Below are 17,368 nucleotides of genomic sequence, written 5' to 3' on the forward strand. Positions count from 1 at the left end.
TGTACGGAACCCTTCATGGGCGAGTCCGACTCGCACTTGGCCGCTTTTTTAAGAGAGGTATGGGCATTGTGAATGTCATCTCGCTATGTGTGGTAGGACACAGCCAGCGGATGTCATTCCAGATCTAGAGCAGAGCCCAACTGGGGAAGTACCGCCACCTTACAGAAAACCGCAGCCAAATAACACTAGATCCTACTCATAGTGTTGTGTTCCTGCCGGTGAGTAAGGTTGCCAGAGCTCAACTAGTGGGGGAGGGTTTAGGGTTGGTAACGCGCATGTAACTCCTCTGGAGTTGCAGGCGTACATAGGCTACGGAGACTGCTTACCATCAGGCGGGCCGTATGCTTGTTTGCCACCGACGTAGTATAAAAAAAATACCAATAACATTTACTTTGTATGTAAGTACATTTAAAAAAGTACCTAAAATAAAAACGAAATATACTTATAATACATTGGCGAAATATACATTAACTCATATAATTTTTAGGGTTCCGTACCCAAAGGGTAAAACGGGACCCTATTACTAAGACTCCGCTGTCCGTCCGTCTGTCACGGCTGTAGCTCATGAACCGTGATAGCTAGACAGTTGAAATTTTCACAGATGATGTATTTCTGTTGCCGCTATAACAACAAATACTAAAAAGTACGGAACCCTCGGTGGGCGAGTCCGACTAGCACTTATCCGGTTTTTTTTCTATCTTTTGGCCTCAGAATTGCGTGGTCAAATATCTTTCGAATTTCTCGTGTTACACCGTGTATAAACATACACATTGTTTAATTAAAAAAATCAAATTTGGACTTTCCTCACCGAAACTTAAACGAAAGGGGATTTATCAAATAAAACCATATGACTTTTAAAATATAGATAATAATTTATTTCAAATGTTTTACACAATTTTTATCATAACATTAAATTTATTTTAATGCTAAATATGCCAATGTCGTATGCTCATCCGATCTTTGGCCAGAATTGCGCAATATTTTACAATCAATGCTCATCCGATCTTTGGCCAGAATTGCGCAATATTTTACAATCAATGCTCATCCGACGTTTGGCCAGAATTGCGCTTTACTTTACAATTTTATTCATCATTTTATTTTCGATTAGGCAACAATTTTTGATATGTTTGGAGATTTTGATATGTATCTCGTGAGATGCAGACTTATTTTTAAATTATTTAAAAACGTGACTCACGTAATTTTTTTTTACCTTGGGAAACAAACAGGGAAAATAGTACAGTTAAATAATTCATTTAGAGAATACACAGCCAAAACAGTTTCCACTTATGACTAATATTATTTTATGATTGCTCAGACAAGACTTAATTTATTAGTTTACTACAACACCAATATATGTTATGATATACATTACAGAGATAATTATATTAGAAGACACATATTAACCATTAATATTTTTAGACAATTTTACTTACATTGTATCTTTTTCCTTTTTTTTTAAATGCAGAAAAAACTATGTATTTTTCATTATAATTTTTACAAGCACTGACTAGGAATCTTTCGCTTATTATCACTCGACGTTTCGATCTGAGGGCCTACCGCAAACACCGAAATTCGCAAATTTCGGTCATCTTACTCTTTTACTCCAATTAAGGCGTAATTAGAGTGACTATCTCTAGTTGCTCGAAATGTACGAACTTCGATTTTCGCGGATATTGCTCTATTCCGAGGATCATCAACCGAAGCAACACCTGCAAGGACTGCACGACACCATTTACCGGAGCTGTATTCAGATGTTGTAGTTTTGATACAGACATGATATGATAGCTGGCATTTATTGGAGCGCGCGAATGGGCTGCGAATTTTTCTCAAATTGGGAACTTACTTGCAGTTAACCTCCAGGGGCGTGCAAATTTTTGTACATACCATTCTGTTTTGAACAAATATTGTAGATATGTATATAGGAATATGTACAAAATTCAATAACTTAAGGTTCCAAATTCAAAAACAAAGCCAGTGGTGAGTTTGGGGAGGAAGGTTCGCTTGAGATACAAAGTCCTATCAAGGCCGTAAATTTAATAATTTATGCTTTAAAATAATTTTGATAATGAAGAAACGTTCTAGAAATTAAATATTCATGCTAGGTTTGGAGGTTAGAATTTGTGTGGACTCGCAGGCGTGCTCAGCTCGGATGAGTTCGTATGTGCGCTTAACCATCAGGAGAATCAACGAGTATAGGCCTGGAAAGTAAAACATAATCATTGTGAATAACAGATAGAAGGATATATTTTTGGACGCAATGGATGAGACGATCTTACACAGATCAACCGAGCCGAAAACTAGGCGAAGCTCGTACTGTGGCTAATAGTGTAGGAAATAAAGGTAGTGGACCCCGCAGTAACTCCTCTGCCAGAAAAAACTTTACAGTATGATAAAGTATCAATAAATAAAAAGTATTGTCTTAATTTCCAAAGAATAATAATAATAGGATTTAAGTAAATACCTAAAGTATGAAATCGTTAATATCTTTTTACGGAAAAATGCTCCGTTCAAACTTTCTTCACCAGACATATTCATGTAACGTATTAGAACAATATATGAAATATCCAAAAAAATATCCCAGCAGAAATACCAATATTAATAAAATATAATTTTTGGACGTGTCTTGGACCGGAAAACTACTCCGTCTAATTTTTTCACTGGAATGCCATTTTATTGCCGTTTTATAGCTACAAAATGAAAATCTAAAAAAAAAACCATGTAACTATACTATTTTCAGAAATTGCCTTTTTACTCGCTGTGAAAAAATTCTCTATCCATTTTATTTATTGAATTAAGATCACAGTTTTATTTCCATCCAACTATAAAAACATCCAAAAAAATAACGAGCGTATTAAAAACTTAACATATCGGGAGCAGTGTGTAGGGAGCGGGGTGTACAAGTGGGGTGCGGGAGCGGTACCGGCCGCCGCCAGCGCGCGCGCCGCGCCTGCCCGGCGGTGGCAGTTTGCTACTTCTCTATTCATTCGCGTATCGCCTAGGTGCAGGTTACTGTTTTAAAAAATATTTCGACTCGTTTCTTTTTTGACCTGCCTAATGCCTGCCTGTCTGTGTAGTACCTACCGTAAATATAGTCTCTACCGTACCTACAAATGAAGTATAGGTAGGTTATGCGATGTGTCTAATTTAAATATTTATATTCTTAAATTCAATTTATTCAATTCGAGTCGTACGTATTAGGCCACCAAACGAAGGAAAAAACGGGGAAATAATTCGTGTATAAGCGAATTTTGGCATAGTTGTAGATAAAGGTACCTTACATAACATACTGAAAGTACTGATAGATGGGGGTGGCGCTATTGTGTACGGGGGAGGGAGGGTTTAAATGTCCCTTTTTTAGTTTATCTTAAATAACTCGTGAACGGTGGCCCATATCAAAAAATGATCTATCACGCAAATCATCTATATAACATTTCCTACAAGAAAAATTCAGTACACTTTTTACTAGGATCAATATTTAAAAAGATATTAAAGCGGGAAAATTAATTAAAATCAATTTTCTGGTTCATTTTTCTATATTTTCGTAAACGGTGGCAATTAGCAAAAAACGCTGTAAGATGTAAATAATCTACACAAAACTTCTACAAAAAAGATTCAGTACACTTTGTGAAAGGATCAATATTTAAAAAGATATTAAAAAGGGAAAGTTAATAAAACCAATTCTAAGGTTCATTTTCTTTAGTTTTCGTAAATAATTTGTAAAGTATGACCCATAGCAAAAAAAAATATCTTATACATAAATAAGTAACATAAAATTTTCTATAAAAAATATCTAGCCAGCGAACGAAAAAAACATAGAAGACTAACGTCAAACAAAATATCAGCGTAAAAGTGGCCCCACTATTAAAACACGCAATACTAATAACGGACCAATTGCAACTCGTCAAAGTTCAGGTCTCGTTTTCTTCGACGAAACTTCATTTGACCATGATTGGCCAATTTAAAACACCCGAACTACGATTGGTCTATTATAAAATGAGGCGCTGTGATAGGCTGTAGCGCAGCTCTAGGTAGACAGTTTCATGCAATATAGACTAGTTTTAAATGCAATATTTTTGTATGATAATTTATTATTTTATTTTAAAGGCTTATTATTTGTTCGTTTATTGCACGTGTTTAAAGGCAATTAAGCCTTCGAACCAATTATTACATTGTGTCGTTCATCTTATAGGGCGCCTGCGACGTTTAGTTAGGTGGCACAGAAATGTCAGATGTAAATGAATGTAAATTTGGTAGGTCAAAATTGGAAAAATACAGCTGGCATTTGGAATTTTGGATTTTACTCTGATCAAGATGAAAACCGATATCTGAGGATCCGAGAGGCCTTTTATTTACAAATTTGAGATCAAAATTTAAAAAAAAAATGCCGCGAAATCCAAGTTGGCGGGCGTTTGTTTAATTTTGACCTCATATTCATTATTAAGGTCCTCCAGGATCCTCAGATATCGATTTTCATCTTGATCAGAGCAAACATGCAGAAATTCGTATTGAACACGTCGTCATAGGAAGTTTGTATGGGAATAGTACATTACTATAGAGAACGGGAAACGAAGGGTTGCAGGCCAAGTAGATATAGACGGCCGAGCGTAGCGAGGTCTGATAGGAATACGCGGCCGGCAACCCCCCCCGTTTCTCGCTGAGATTTGTATAGTGCTTTTCTCAAACTTGCAATGAAATAATTAAAAAAATAGGATGATGATGATGATCGATGATGATGATTGTTATTATTACTTTCGGGTTATTAAAAGGGGAACGAAAATTTGATTATTTTTACGCTACGACGCACGGCTTAGGAGATACAGCCCTATAAAGATTTCTGCATGACTGAAAAAAAAAACTTTATGGGGCTGTATCTCCTAAACCGTACGTCGTAGCGCAAAAATAATGGAATTTCTGTTCCCCATTGAAACCCCAAAATAATGTTTAACAAACACAAAAAAGAAAAACAAACCCAAAAAAAAAAAACATAATGGCAGAATTTTGCTTATAGGTTTTATTTTTGGTTGAATGCCAAAACGTGCCATAATTTGACGTTCAAAAACAAAAGAAGGTTGCCTTACAGGCCTAGGTGTGTAAGGCAATATGAAATTCCTTTACATATCATCTTCACTCATCGCACCTGATATGTAGTATTTCCGGACCTAATTTGAAGATTTTGAAGTAAGTCATGTCAACATTTCATTAAAAGTTTGAGAAAAATAGCATTATTGTTTTTACTATTTTCCTCGCATTCTTTCCATAATTTTTCACCGTTCAAACCTTCCCTGGACCTAGAAATATTCCAATACCAAAATTAGCCAAATCGGTCCAGCCGTCCGCGAACTTAACGAAAAGTTGTAAATAGCAGCCAGATACCGGGGCTTAGTAAGTACACATAAAAAACCTCCACTTACAACGGCGACTCGTATTTACTATCACAAATTTAAATTATTAAAATAGCAACCTGAACAAATTAAAAATGAAAGTTTCTTAATATCAATGGTTGTTTAAAATGCATAACATCATCCCCATATAAAGCCTGTTGTGATCAAGAGAAATCAAATTAATATGATCCTAGCTAAACTATACGTGAAAAGTAATCCCATATTTTTTCCAGTGTTTGTTGGAACGACTAGCACATCATTTATCCGCACAATAAGGCATAATTCTTTCGTTAAAGATATAATTTGAATACTTCTTACTATGACTGTCACAACGGGCCGACATTTGCGAACTAAATAGCTCCGCGGCACAACATTGACGCCCCGCCCGCTTCGGCACAATGTGTGTGGGGTCATTTTGCAGAGCTAGTTCGACATCTATGTTTATTATCAATCGCTGTATCTAGCACACTTTTCGCTAGGATGAATATTTAAAAAGATACTAAAGCGGGAATGTTAATAATAATCAATTTTAAAAACCCTTTTTAGTTTTCATAAGTAACTCGTAAACTGTAGCCCGTAGCAAAACACGTTCTTATACATAAAGAATGCACATAATATTTCCTACAAAAAATAATTCGATCACTTTTCTCTAGGATCAATATTTATAGGGGGTTAATCAATTCATAGGTACTTTTTTTAGTTGTTCGTAAATAACTCTTAAACGGTGCTCCAGTGCAATAAGAATGTTAAACATAAATACTTAAGATAAAATTTTCTGGAAAAAAGATTTCTTACACTTTTTCTTTAGGATCAATATTATTGAGATATTAAACGGCGAAAGTTAATTTTAATCAATTCTGCACATTATTTGTGTTTCTCGCTTTAAAAGCGTAATAAATATTGAAATTAGGGAAAAGTGTTCCGCATGTCTTGTAGAAAATTTTATTATAATTGTTTATATACACATATATATTTTTTGCTATAGGTCATACTTTACAAATTATTTACGAAAAACTAAAAAAAGAGACCTGAGGATTCATTGTAAGTAACTTTGCTCCTCTTTGACTAAAAAACCGGACAAGTGCGAGTCGGACTCGCACACCGAGGGTTCCGTACTTTTTAGTATTTCTTATTATAGCGGCAACAGAAATACATATAAATATAAATATTTCTGTCATAGCATGCCAAACTATAATTCTAAACGTAACCAGCGACAATGATATCGCTCGGAGCGCACGTGAGACAATTGCATCGACGCGGCTGCTAGCTTTAAATGGCCCTTTTTTAGTTTATCTTAAATAACTCGTAAACGGTGGCCCATATCAAAAAATGTTCTTTCACGCAAATCATGTAAATAAAATTTCGTACCAGAAAAATTCAGTCCACTTTTCCACTAGGATCAATATTTAAAAATATATTAAAGCGGGAAAGTTAATTAAAATCAATTTTATGGTCCATTTTTCTATATTTTCGTAAACGGTGGCAATTAGCAAAAAACGCTGTAAAATGTAAATGATCTACACAAAACTTCTACAAAAAAGATTCAGTACCCTTTGTGAAAGGATCAATATTTAAAAAGATATTAAAGAGGGAAAGTTAATAAAACCAATTCTAAGGTTCCTTTTCTTTAGTTTTCGTAAATAATTTCTAAAGTATGACCCATAGCAAAAAAATGTCTCATACATAAATAAGTAACGTAAAATTTTCTATAAGAAATATGTAGCACACTTTTCGCTAGGATGAATATTTAAAAAGATACTAAAGCGGGAATGTTAATAATAATCAATTTTAAAAACCCTTTTTAGTTTTCGTAAGTAACTCGTAAACGGTAGCCCGTAGCAAAACACGTTCAAACATAAATACTTAACATAAAATTTTCTAGAAAAAAGATTTCTATTCTTTTTCTTTAGGATCAATATTATTGAGATATTAAACCGCGAAAGTTAATTTTAATCAATTCTGCACATTATTTGTGTTTCTCGCTTTTAAACCTTAATGAATATTGATCTTAGGGAAAAATGTTCCGCATGTCTTTTGTAGAAAATTTTATTATAATTGTTTATATATGTATATTTTGCTATAGGTCATAATACTTTACAAATTATTTACGAAAAACTAAAAAAGAGACCTGAGGATTCATTGTAAGTAACTTTGCCCCTCTGACTAAAAAAAAACCCAACAAGTGCTAGTCGGTCTCGCCCACCGAGGGTTCCGTACTTGTTAGTATTTGTTGTTATAGCGGCAACAGAAATACATCATCTGTGAAAATTTCAACTATATATCACGGTTCATGAGATACAGCCTGGTGACAGACGGACGGACGGACAGCGGAGTCTTATTAATAGGGTCCCGTTTTACCCTTTGGGTACGGAACCCTAAAAAGGACCTGGAAACTGATTATAATGAATTTTAATATCTCATTAAATATTGATCCTAGCGAAAAAAATTACGGAAATTTTGTTGTCAAAATTACATTTCTATTATTAATGTATAAAGAACTTTTTTCATTGGGCCACTGCTTACGAGTTATTTACGAAAAACAAAAAAATTAGGGACTTGTAAATTGTTTGTGATTTACTTTCCCCCTTTAATATTGTTTTAAATATTGATCCTGGAGAAAAGTGTTCTGTATGTTTTTTGTAGGAAATATTATGTTAATTATTTATGTATAAGAACCTGTTTTGTTATGAGCTGCCGTTTAAGAGTTATTTACGAAAAACTAAGAAGTGACTTTAAAATTGATTAGTATTAATATTCCCGCTTTAGTATCTTTTTAAATGATGATCCTAGGGAAAAGTTTCATATATCTTTCTTGTAGTAAAAATTATGGTTAATATTTATGTATGAGAGATTTTTTGCTATGGATCATACTTTACAAATTATTTACGAAAAACGAAAGAAAAGGAACCTTAGAATTGATTTTAATTGACTTTCCCCCTTTAATATCTTTTTAAATATTGATACTTTCAAAAAGTTTACTGAATCTTTTTTGTAAAAAAGAACATTTTATGCTATGGGCCACCGTTTACGAGTTATTTAAGAAAAACTGAAAAAAGGGACCTTTAAACCCCTTGATATTATTCTAATCAATGTTATATAAAACTGCGTAAGTATATATTATTCGGTACAAAGAAAACGCAAAAATCACTAAATGTAGTGTAAAGACTCACACATCAGTGGCAACGACAATTCCCTTCTTAAGTGTGGACTGCGGGTCACGCGGTCGGGTCGTACTAGTAGCACAAGGACACTAATCTGCACTTAACTGCTAAAGGAAGACGGTACATTATTGCGTAACCGCGGGATGGATTCATCTTCGCTTCAAAAATTTCGGTGTTCTGGATGATATTTCTTTTGGATATTTTGAATTTAAGTGTATACGTGACTACTTAGTATATATTTAAAAAGAATACAGGCTGAGAAATTTTCCACTCTCAGTTTTTAAAATGTGTAAAATACATACATTTGGGTATGTATTTTTTTTGGATATTCTTACCCACTAAGCCAAATTATATTCTAAGATCATATAAGAAGAAAAAAATACAGAGCAATTTTCCGATGAAAATGAGCGTCAAAAAAAGGAATTATCATTAAAAAAAAAATCACATGTTTGACAAAAATTTTTGATTTTTTTCTAGTATTACATACTGATACAAATAACTTATTTGGTAAAATAATTTTGTACAGAGGAATTACTCGGTTAAAAATATAAACAGATTTATATTTTTACGTATAAATACCTAACTTAGAAGTGTTTTTTTTTTGGATATTTATATGTTAGTTACGACTCATACTATGCAATAACCAAGCAAAATTTCATCGACTGAGAAATTAATGCATGGGTCTCCATACAACAACTTGCTTCATTTCCTACACTATAATAGGCGATGATATAGACATAGACATTCTTTATTGGTAATAATAACTTACAGGTCACAATCACAACTTACATATTATTCAATTATTATAAATTAGTCTTTATATATATATATATATATATATATATATATATATATATATATATATATAATTTCATAATTATACTTTAGTGATTATGCATACATATTATTTTATTTCTTTTTGTTCTATAAATTCTTTATAACTGTAGAATCATTTTCCAATGAGCCATTTTTTTTATCTATATTTAAACCTAGTGTCGCTTACAGCTTCTATTACAACTTTTGCCAATTTGTTGTAAACTATAGGTGCTACAATATGGACGGACTTTGCAGTCTTTTTGAGTGTGCGAGGGATGGTCTTTATTTTGTGCGCTTTTCGAGTCACCCGTGCATTTCCGTCACCTCGTCTCCCATACAGTTCTAAGTTCTCTCTCGCATAGACTGGAATATTAGAAGTGAAGGTAATGTAAGCATCCCTAGTTCTATAAAATGAGGCTTGGCGCTGTCGTCGTACTTAGCGCAAACGTAGATACATAGATAACCTCTATAGGGACCGTGCCCGTTGGAGGGTCTGCCATCTTGTGGCCTGAATCGGAACAATACATATGTACAATTACACGTCACGTGTTTTCTTGTGCATAGTCGGTTCTGCCATCTTGTGGGCTACATCAGAACAATAAACATCAAATTTACGCCTCGCGTGAAAAATCTGACGGCTCCTGTGCTACCTCCTACACTCACTACAGTTCATGCACGCTCCCTATAACTCAGGAATAAATATTCCTTATGAACACACAAATAGGTACCGTGACTGAGATTTATTTATTTAAACTTTAACCTCCTACGGCCCAGTTTAAAAGAGACTTCCGAGGAAGGCCCAATGTCCTAATAATAGAACTAAATAATAAAACCCTGAACGGCCAGACGATGTCTCCTCTCCAGGTGTAGTAGCACGCTACCACCAGCATCAGTGTGGTCATCACAATGCGATATACTAAGTAAGCCTTTACTAAGGCCTTTGGTTATGTTATCCAAGGTATTTACCGCAATAAATGAGCTGTATGAGCGTATTGACGACGTCTCCCCTCCAGTAGTAGGCAAGCCACCGCCACCATCAGTGTGGTCATAACAGTGCCGTATACTAAGTAGTCCTCCACGAAGGCCTCTGGTTATGTAATCCAAGGTATTTACCGCAATAAGTGAGATGTATGAGCGTATTAACGATGTCTCGCCTCCAGGTGTAGTAGCAAGCCACCGCCAGCATCAGTGTGGTCATCACAATGCGATATACTAAGTAGGCCTTCACTAAGGCCTCTGGTTATGTTATCCAAGGTATTTACCGCAATAAATGAGCTGTATGAGCGTATCCACGATATCTCCCCTCCAGGTGTGGTAGCAAGCCACCGCCAGCATCAGTGTGATCATCACAATGCCGTAGACTAAGTAGGCCTTCACGAAGGCGGGCCGCCTCTGGAAATCATCGTTAATATTGTTAATAATCTTTCAAAAAAGCAGGCAGTACAGTCTCACAAGCCATAATTTTATGGACTTCACTAAATGGCACTTTCCTGATGAAAATACACAAGTTACTATAAAAATGTTGATATGAAGTGTTACTATCTCTAGGATCCTATGATTAGATATGACTTGATGAAAATAGGATGATCTACGACTTACAACTTTTTAAACAAACACAACACACACAACATTCGGAAAATTGCGGGACACTTCTGGATGCGATTAGCTCAGGATCGGGACAAGTGGCGTACTGGAAGAGAGGCCTATGCTCAGCAGTGGGCGATTAAAGGCTGATATGATGATGATATATTACTATAACTATGTAGTTTAAATTTAAAATAGGCCCTTGAGGCATTGTCCCAAGGATGCTGACGGCATTTCCTCGTATCGTAATGCTGATACGTTGTACGAGGAAGCCGCCAGCTCTTCGGTCACCAGTTACGTCAATCATACCTTTCTGTTAAAAAACTTGTGCACGGGACCCCATGGACCTAGAGTTTTAACGCCAATTGGTACAAAAAACCGAGGCTCTAATATACAAATACGTATATCAGAATGACAGATAAATCCAAATGATTAATAGCTAACTGAGGCCTTGTAGCACGTTTATACATAACACCATAAAATACAACACTTAACATTGGTTTTAAAAAGTTATAGATAACATCTTACCTTGTGGGTTCCATAACAGAGGAACACTGAGAAGATGAACGACACCAGACAGGATATAAACCAGAGGAACACAAAGATCATGATCCACATATAAGTCGCCAATCTCTTCTTATATTGGGCATCTCCGTGCGACGGCATGGAGTTGGGGTCTCGCAGCCATTGTTCGAAGTCCTTTTCTTGGGAGAAGGCTCCGAACCAGAGATGGAAGGTCGCGAAGGCAAGGATACCGATGGCTGATATCACCTGGAATTTCATTACGAACAATTAGAGTAGGCGCTTATTTGACTAACTTGATTTTCTGTTCGTTTCTAGATTAGTGTGTAACGTTGCCGACTGTAGGAGCGTTAATATTATATTTATTGGATCAGGAATGTACGATAAATTATCAATATCAGGCTACAATTGTTAGGATGGTGAAACCGAGGCCTTGGGTCTTAATATTTTGTGACCCTGCCGCTCACCGCCTTAAACACATTCGTGCAAGCGAAAACATGGTATTTTTAACGGCTGCCCTCTTTGAATTAGACGGACTTAAAGTATTTATTTTTACTTATATGTCCTTGAGACAAGCTCGATCAAATCTTAAATTAAATAATCAGACATCTGGGTATCCAAACGAAGTAAGATTTACTACAAATACTAGGTACAATAAAAAAAATCTAAACCAATGAATCATTTGTAAAATACAAGCAAAACCCTTGTAAATATTTAACGTAACTCTGCTTTTTGCTTAATATAACTACCCCTTCTATAGAAATCGAAAAAAGTAGTCTATGCCTTTCGAATTAACGAATAAAATTAACGAATCACTAAACAGACTTACACAAAGAATAACACCCACATAACCCAAAGCTAAAGCAGTACCACTACCTACATGTCTAATTCTCTAGACCGGTATTTGCCGATGCGATTTTAAATTCGGAATTCGAAGGTTGGTTTTTGCCTTGCGGCCTAACCGATATTTTCGATTGTCCTCTATGCGTCTCTTTCCTTCAAGGACAACCAATTTTTAAATCGTTCGATTTTTTGTTTGCTGGGACATCAGTTATCCGCGACCACGACCAAGGAGCCGATTTTTAAATTTCGACTATTTTCGACCACTCGATTTCGTGTATTTTGTTCAATAATATCTCCACCATTAGGCATTTAAATTCTTCTCATGGAATTGAAAACGAGTGGCCAATACCACTCGATTCCCAATTTCTATCGCTCGTCTTTAAAAAAATTGCATTTCGCCGTTTTTCACAGATTTTCGAGTGACGAAATCGAGCGCTCGGATTTCTAAAATCGGTCCCCAGTAAAACCTGCGTCGAAATGTCGGAAATAAGGTAACAAAATCAATCCGCGATATACCCGGTTTTAATATGTTTTAAAATGAGTTCAAAACGCGAACGTCTTCAATATTAGATTGATAAATACTCACAGCGCTAAAAATTCCAAAAATGAAGGTTCCGACGTCTACGGAAATACAACAGCATCTCATTTTATTCATCATTGCGCTAAAAAATAAATAATAAAATTTCAGAAACATTTCAAATTAAAAAAAATTATTATAAAGTTATGACTTTTTGTTTGTAAAATCTATATAATTACGTTAATAATCATAATCATCATCATTGGCTTAAAAGTCTAAAACAGACTATTAAAACAGTGTCAGGTGCGGCGATAACGTTTTTTTTAGGGTTTCGTACCCAAAGGGTAAAACGAACCCTATTACTAAGACTCCGCTGTCCGTCCGTCCGTCTGTCACCAGGCTGTATCTCATGAACCGTGATAGCTAGTCAGTTGAAATTTTCATAGATGATGTATTTCTGTTGCCGTTATAACAACAAATACTAAAAAGTACGGAACCCTCGGTGGGAGAGTCCGACTCGCACTTGACCGGTTTTTTATGGCATATGTAAGCCTATACGGCACCGGCAAATACGCCCACAAGTCTGACAGGGTGTAATCATAATATGTAATGAATATCTATGTAGGTATTATTTTACTTGCAATGTTAACAAAATACATCTATAAAAATCCTCATTTTGAAATAATTTTCCTTATACCAAAGATAACTTAATAATAAAGAGATTTAACCTAATAAGGTAATGGCGTCTTTGGTATCTATCTCTTAGAAGACAAAAAGTTATTTGCGCTTTAAATTATTTTAAAATCAATAAAAACTCGAAGGGGATTCTTTCGGCCCGATTCGAAGAATGAGATACGATAACGATAAGTTCTAGTTTAGATTAAGTTCTCATTTAGATATTGTTTGTATGTCGTATAAGCGCTGGTGGCCTAGCGGTAAGAGCGTGCGACTTGCAATCCGGAGGTCGCGGGTTTAAATCCCGGCTCGTACCAATGAGTTTTTCGGAACTTATGTACGAAATATCATTTGATATTTACCAGTCGCTGTTCGGTGAAGGAAAACATCGTGTGGAAACCGGACTAATCCCAAATAAGGCCTAGTGTACCCTCTGGGTTGGAAGGTCAGATGGCAGTCGCTTTCGTAAAACTAGTGCCTACGCTTAATTCTCGGGAATAGTTGCCAAGCGGACCCCAGGCTCCCGTGAGCCGTGGCTAAATGCCGGGACAACGCGAGGAAGAAGAAGATGTCGTATAATTGATAGAAGCAGCTGAATTCGGGCAACCAATGTCACTTTGACGTTAGAAATATCGCAGATAAATCTTATTGGGATCACAGCGGAATCGAAATAAACGTCAATTTTGACATGTCGTTTACTTATCGATCTTTTAAAGATCTTTCCAAAATCTTAAACGTGTCTTAATCATTCCTCGAATCGGGCCGTTTGTGAAGTGTAGGTAAGGTACGGTCTTCGTTTCTCATACTGACTTCATAGTCAAACTAGCAGGCTCCTAAATCTTTGCGATTATGTATCAAATAATGCTCAAAAGTAGCTTGATTTTCTAGAAAGAAATAACGTAGAATTTGCGTTTTGGGAAACCCAACACTTAAATCGAGACAGCTGCACAAACACGCACCACGCACCACTGAACTTTAACTCATTAAAACGGCGTGCAATCGTGTATATGTTTTGGTTACATTGCGGACTATGGAGGTGACATCCAATTCAGCCGACCGATCAAATACCGCAATGTAATGAAACTTGCATGCAAGTTCTCGCACCTTCTAAATGAGCCCTAACTCGGTGCATTTTTTGTAGAATTATGTTTGTTAACGCCTACCTGTTTTTTTTGTATTTCCAAAACGATTGGACCGTTGATGCAGTATTCTGCAAGTCTTTGTAGTAAAATACAAAAAGCTATTAACTTAAAAAAATTCGGCAGATTATTAACTACCTACCATTAAAACAATAATCTTAACTAACTAAAGAAAATGGCAAATTTCTGCTCGGGATTTTTAATAACTTTCAAAAATTAAATACTCTTCACTTTAAATAACTTTTTTAGTTTATTATTTAACTAACGGTGTAAAAGTTTAGCTCTTACGTACACGGCTTTAAAAACCAACATTATATGTTTACATATACAATGACTACAATATGCGTGTCTATAAAGTGTGCTAAATTGCAGCAACGATTGGATAAACTATTCACACTTATACGTCAAGATTTAATTTCTAGTGTCTAAATAGTTTGATAAATAAGAAACGAAACTTACCTTTTGTCCATCATTTTCCTGTTAAGAACAGCACACGTGTATCACAAACAAAGATAATAAATGCAATGATGAGAGTCAGATGACCCGCGGCGGGGGGAGGGAGGAACTGGCTGTGAATGAACAAACAAATGTTATAGGGAGCGTGCATGAACTGTAGGAGGCAGCACAGGAGCCGTCAGATTTTTGGCGCGAGGCGTATATGTGATGTTTTTTGTTCCGATGGCAGAATCTACTATGCACAAGAAAACACGTGACGTGTAAATGTACATGTTTATGGTTCCGATTCAGGCCACAAGATGGCAGACCCTCTAACGCGCACGGTCCCTTATTTCACCCATACAGATAATCTTCTTACGCTTCTGACCCCGTATAGGGACAATCAGTATCAAAATATAGTAACGGCTATGACGTCTGGAAAGATATAAAATTCAATTATATAGAGCGTTTCATTATTATCAATTTTGTACTTGAATCACGTCCGTAACCTAATAACATCTCAGCCCACCTAGAAACGTCCAAAACTTTGCCGAACTCACCTATTTATCATGCAAAATCATTTAAAAACCAATTCTACTAGCTAAGGAAAAAACTCAAAATTTGCATCAAATTACTTTGCCGCTCTTGTGGATAAAATGCAACTTTCTCGTTCGTTTTTGTATGTACAATCAAGAGAGCCTTTACGAACTGGTGTGGTGAACAGGCACTCTAACGCCTTGACATTAGAGGCGTGCTCAAATATTTATGGGCACCTTGGCCGCTCCGATATAACTGATGGCGACTGAACAAGCAAGTCATAGACTGAGACCTTTGAGTTGCATGATGTTGGACATTCTTAGTATAATATTAGTTTTCAATTCCATACCAAATGAAATGTATTTTTAATGTAATGCATGTTAATTATAAGATGTAATGTTTTGAAAAGTTGTGTCGCGCGCAGTATCTTGCCGGTCCTATATTGGGATACCCTCCTACAATTTAGGAGGGAATTAAATTTTCTCGGGTATCTCGGGTCAGAGGTGTAGGGTTAGAGCCGGCGTATGTTTATCGCGTAGTTTTATCTCTACTTGAAAATAGTTGTAATGTATAACTAGCCTTAAAATTTACAGTTTATTATGGTTCTTTATTTCTATATGTGGGTAGTTTTGCACATTGTAACTTTTCCTCAGTCACCCGTCGACACAATCAAGAGGGCCTTTACCAGTTGGTGTGGTGTTTTTCACCACACCAACTGGTGTCAGAAACTAATGGAAATTGCATGGGAGTTGCATTTTATCCACATGTGGGGCAAAGTAATCAGATGCAAAATTTGTAGTTGTTTCCTTATGTTAGCTGGTGGAAGATGAGTTATTTTTTTTTTTGCAAGGGGGCAAAGTTGTTATTTAACCGCTCGTGCTAATATTGATACCCAAACAAGCGAAAGATTCCAAGAGAGAAGAGAAAAATGGAATCTTGAGCGTTGCGACTGTTGCGAGGGTTAATAACACGGCGGAGGCTTAAGCCAAATTTGCCTCCGCGTGAAACACAAAATTTTTCACCACACCAATGCGAGGAAAATACCAACTATGAAATACCAAAAAAAAAAGCGGCCAAGTGCGAGTCGGACTCGCTCATGAAGGGTTCCTTTATGACGTATTAAAAAAAAACTACTTAAACTACTAGATCTCGTTCAACATTTTACCACTTTGGACACACATTTTACCACTTTGGTAGTGTCTCTCGCGCAAACTATTCACTTTAGAAAAAAATTATATTAGGAACCTAAACATCATTTTTGAAGACCTATCCATAGATACCCCACATGTATGGGTATGTTGAAAAAAATTTTTTTTTTTAATTTCATGACGTATTAAAAAAAAAACTACTTACTAGATCTCGTTCAAACCAATTTTCGGTGGAAGTTTACATGGCAATGTATATCATATATTTTTTTTAGATTTTTCATTCTGTTATTTTAGAAGTTACGGGGGGGGGGGGACACACATTTTACCACTTTGGAAGTGTCTTTCGCGCAAACTATTCATTTTAGAAAAAAATGATATTAGAAACCTCAATATCATTTTCGAAGACCTATCTATAGATACCCCACACGTATGGGTTTGATGAAAAAAGATTTTTTGAGTTTCAGTTCTAAGTATGGGGAACCCCCAAAATTTATTATATTTTTGTGTGAAAATCTTAATGCGGTTCATAGAATACATCCACTTACTAAGTTTGAACAGTACAGCTCTTATAGTTTCGGAAAAAAGTGGCTGTGACAGAATCGGACAGACA

At 35.8% G+C, this 17,368-nt stretch overlaps 1 protein-coding gene across 1 annotated transcript; it reads right to left on the reverse strand.

Moving 5' to 3' along the window:
- Window positions 1–852: 852 nt before the first annotated feature.
- On the reverse strand, window positions 853–15,225 carry LOC133525412 (uncharacterized). Its single transcript, XM_061861657.1, has 5 exons — window positions 15,098–15,225; window positions 12,894–12,969; window positions 11,471–11,713; window positions 10,621–10,750; window positions 853–2,198 (listed from the first exon to the last, which is right to left on the reverse strand). Exons 1-5 carry the CDS (start codon window positions 15,109–15,111, stop codon window positions 2,086–2,088), a joined length of 576 nt encoding a protein of 191 aa, XP_061717641.1. The 5' UTR covers window positions 15,112–15,225; the 3' UTR covers window positions 853–2,085.
- Between the last annotated feature and the right edge of the window lie 2,143 nt (window positions 15,226–17,368).

The sequence above is a fragment of the Cydia pomonella genome, chromosome 15, assembly GCF_033807575.1.
Source record: "Cydia pomonella isolate Wapato2018A chromosome 15, ilCydPomo1, whole genome shotgun sequence".
NCBI classification, from domain to species: domain Eukaryota; kingdom Metazoa; phylum Arthropoda; class Insecta; order Lepidoptera; family Tortricidae; genus Cydia; species Cydia pomonella.

What these genes read in the sequence shown, in the direction of transcription:
- LOC133525412 (XM_061861657.1), bottom strand. An exon ending in TTTTTGGAATTTTTAGCGCT is followed by an intron (nt 11,714 to 12,893) that starts GTGAGTATTTAT and finishes ATGAAATTCCAG; the next exon opens with GTGATATCAGCCATCGGTAT. An exon ending in CATACAGCTCATTTATTGCG is followed by an intron (nt 2,199 to 10,620) that starts GTAAATACCTTG and finishes TTTACTTTCCAG; the next exon opens with GCCTATACTCGTTGATTCTC.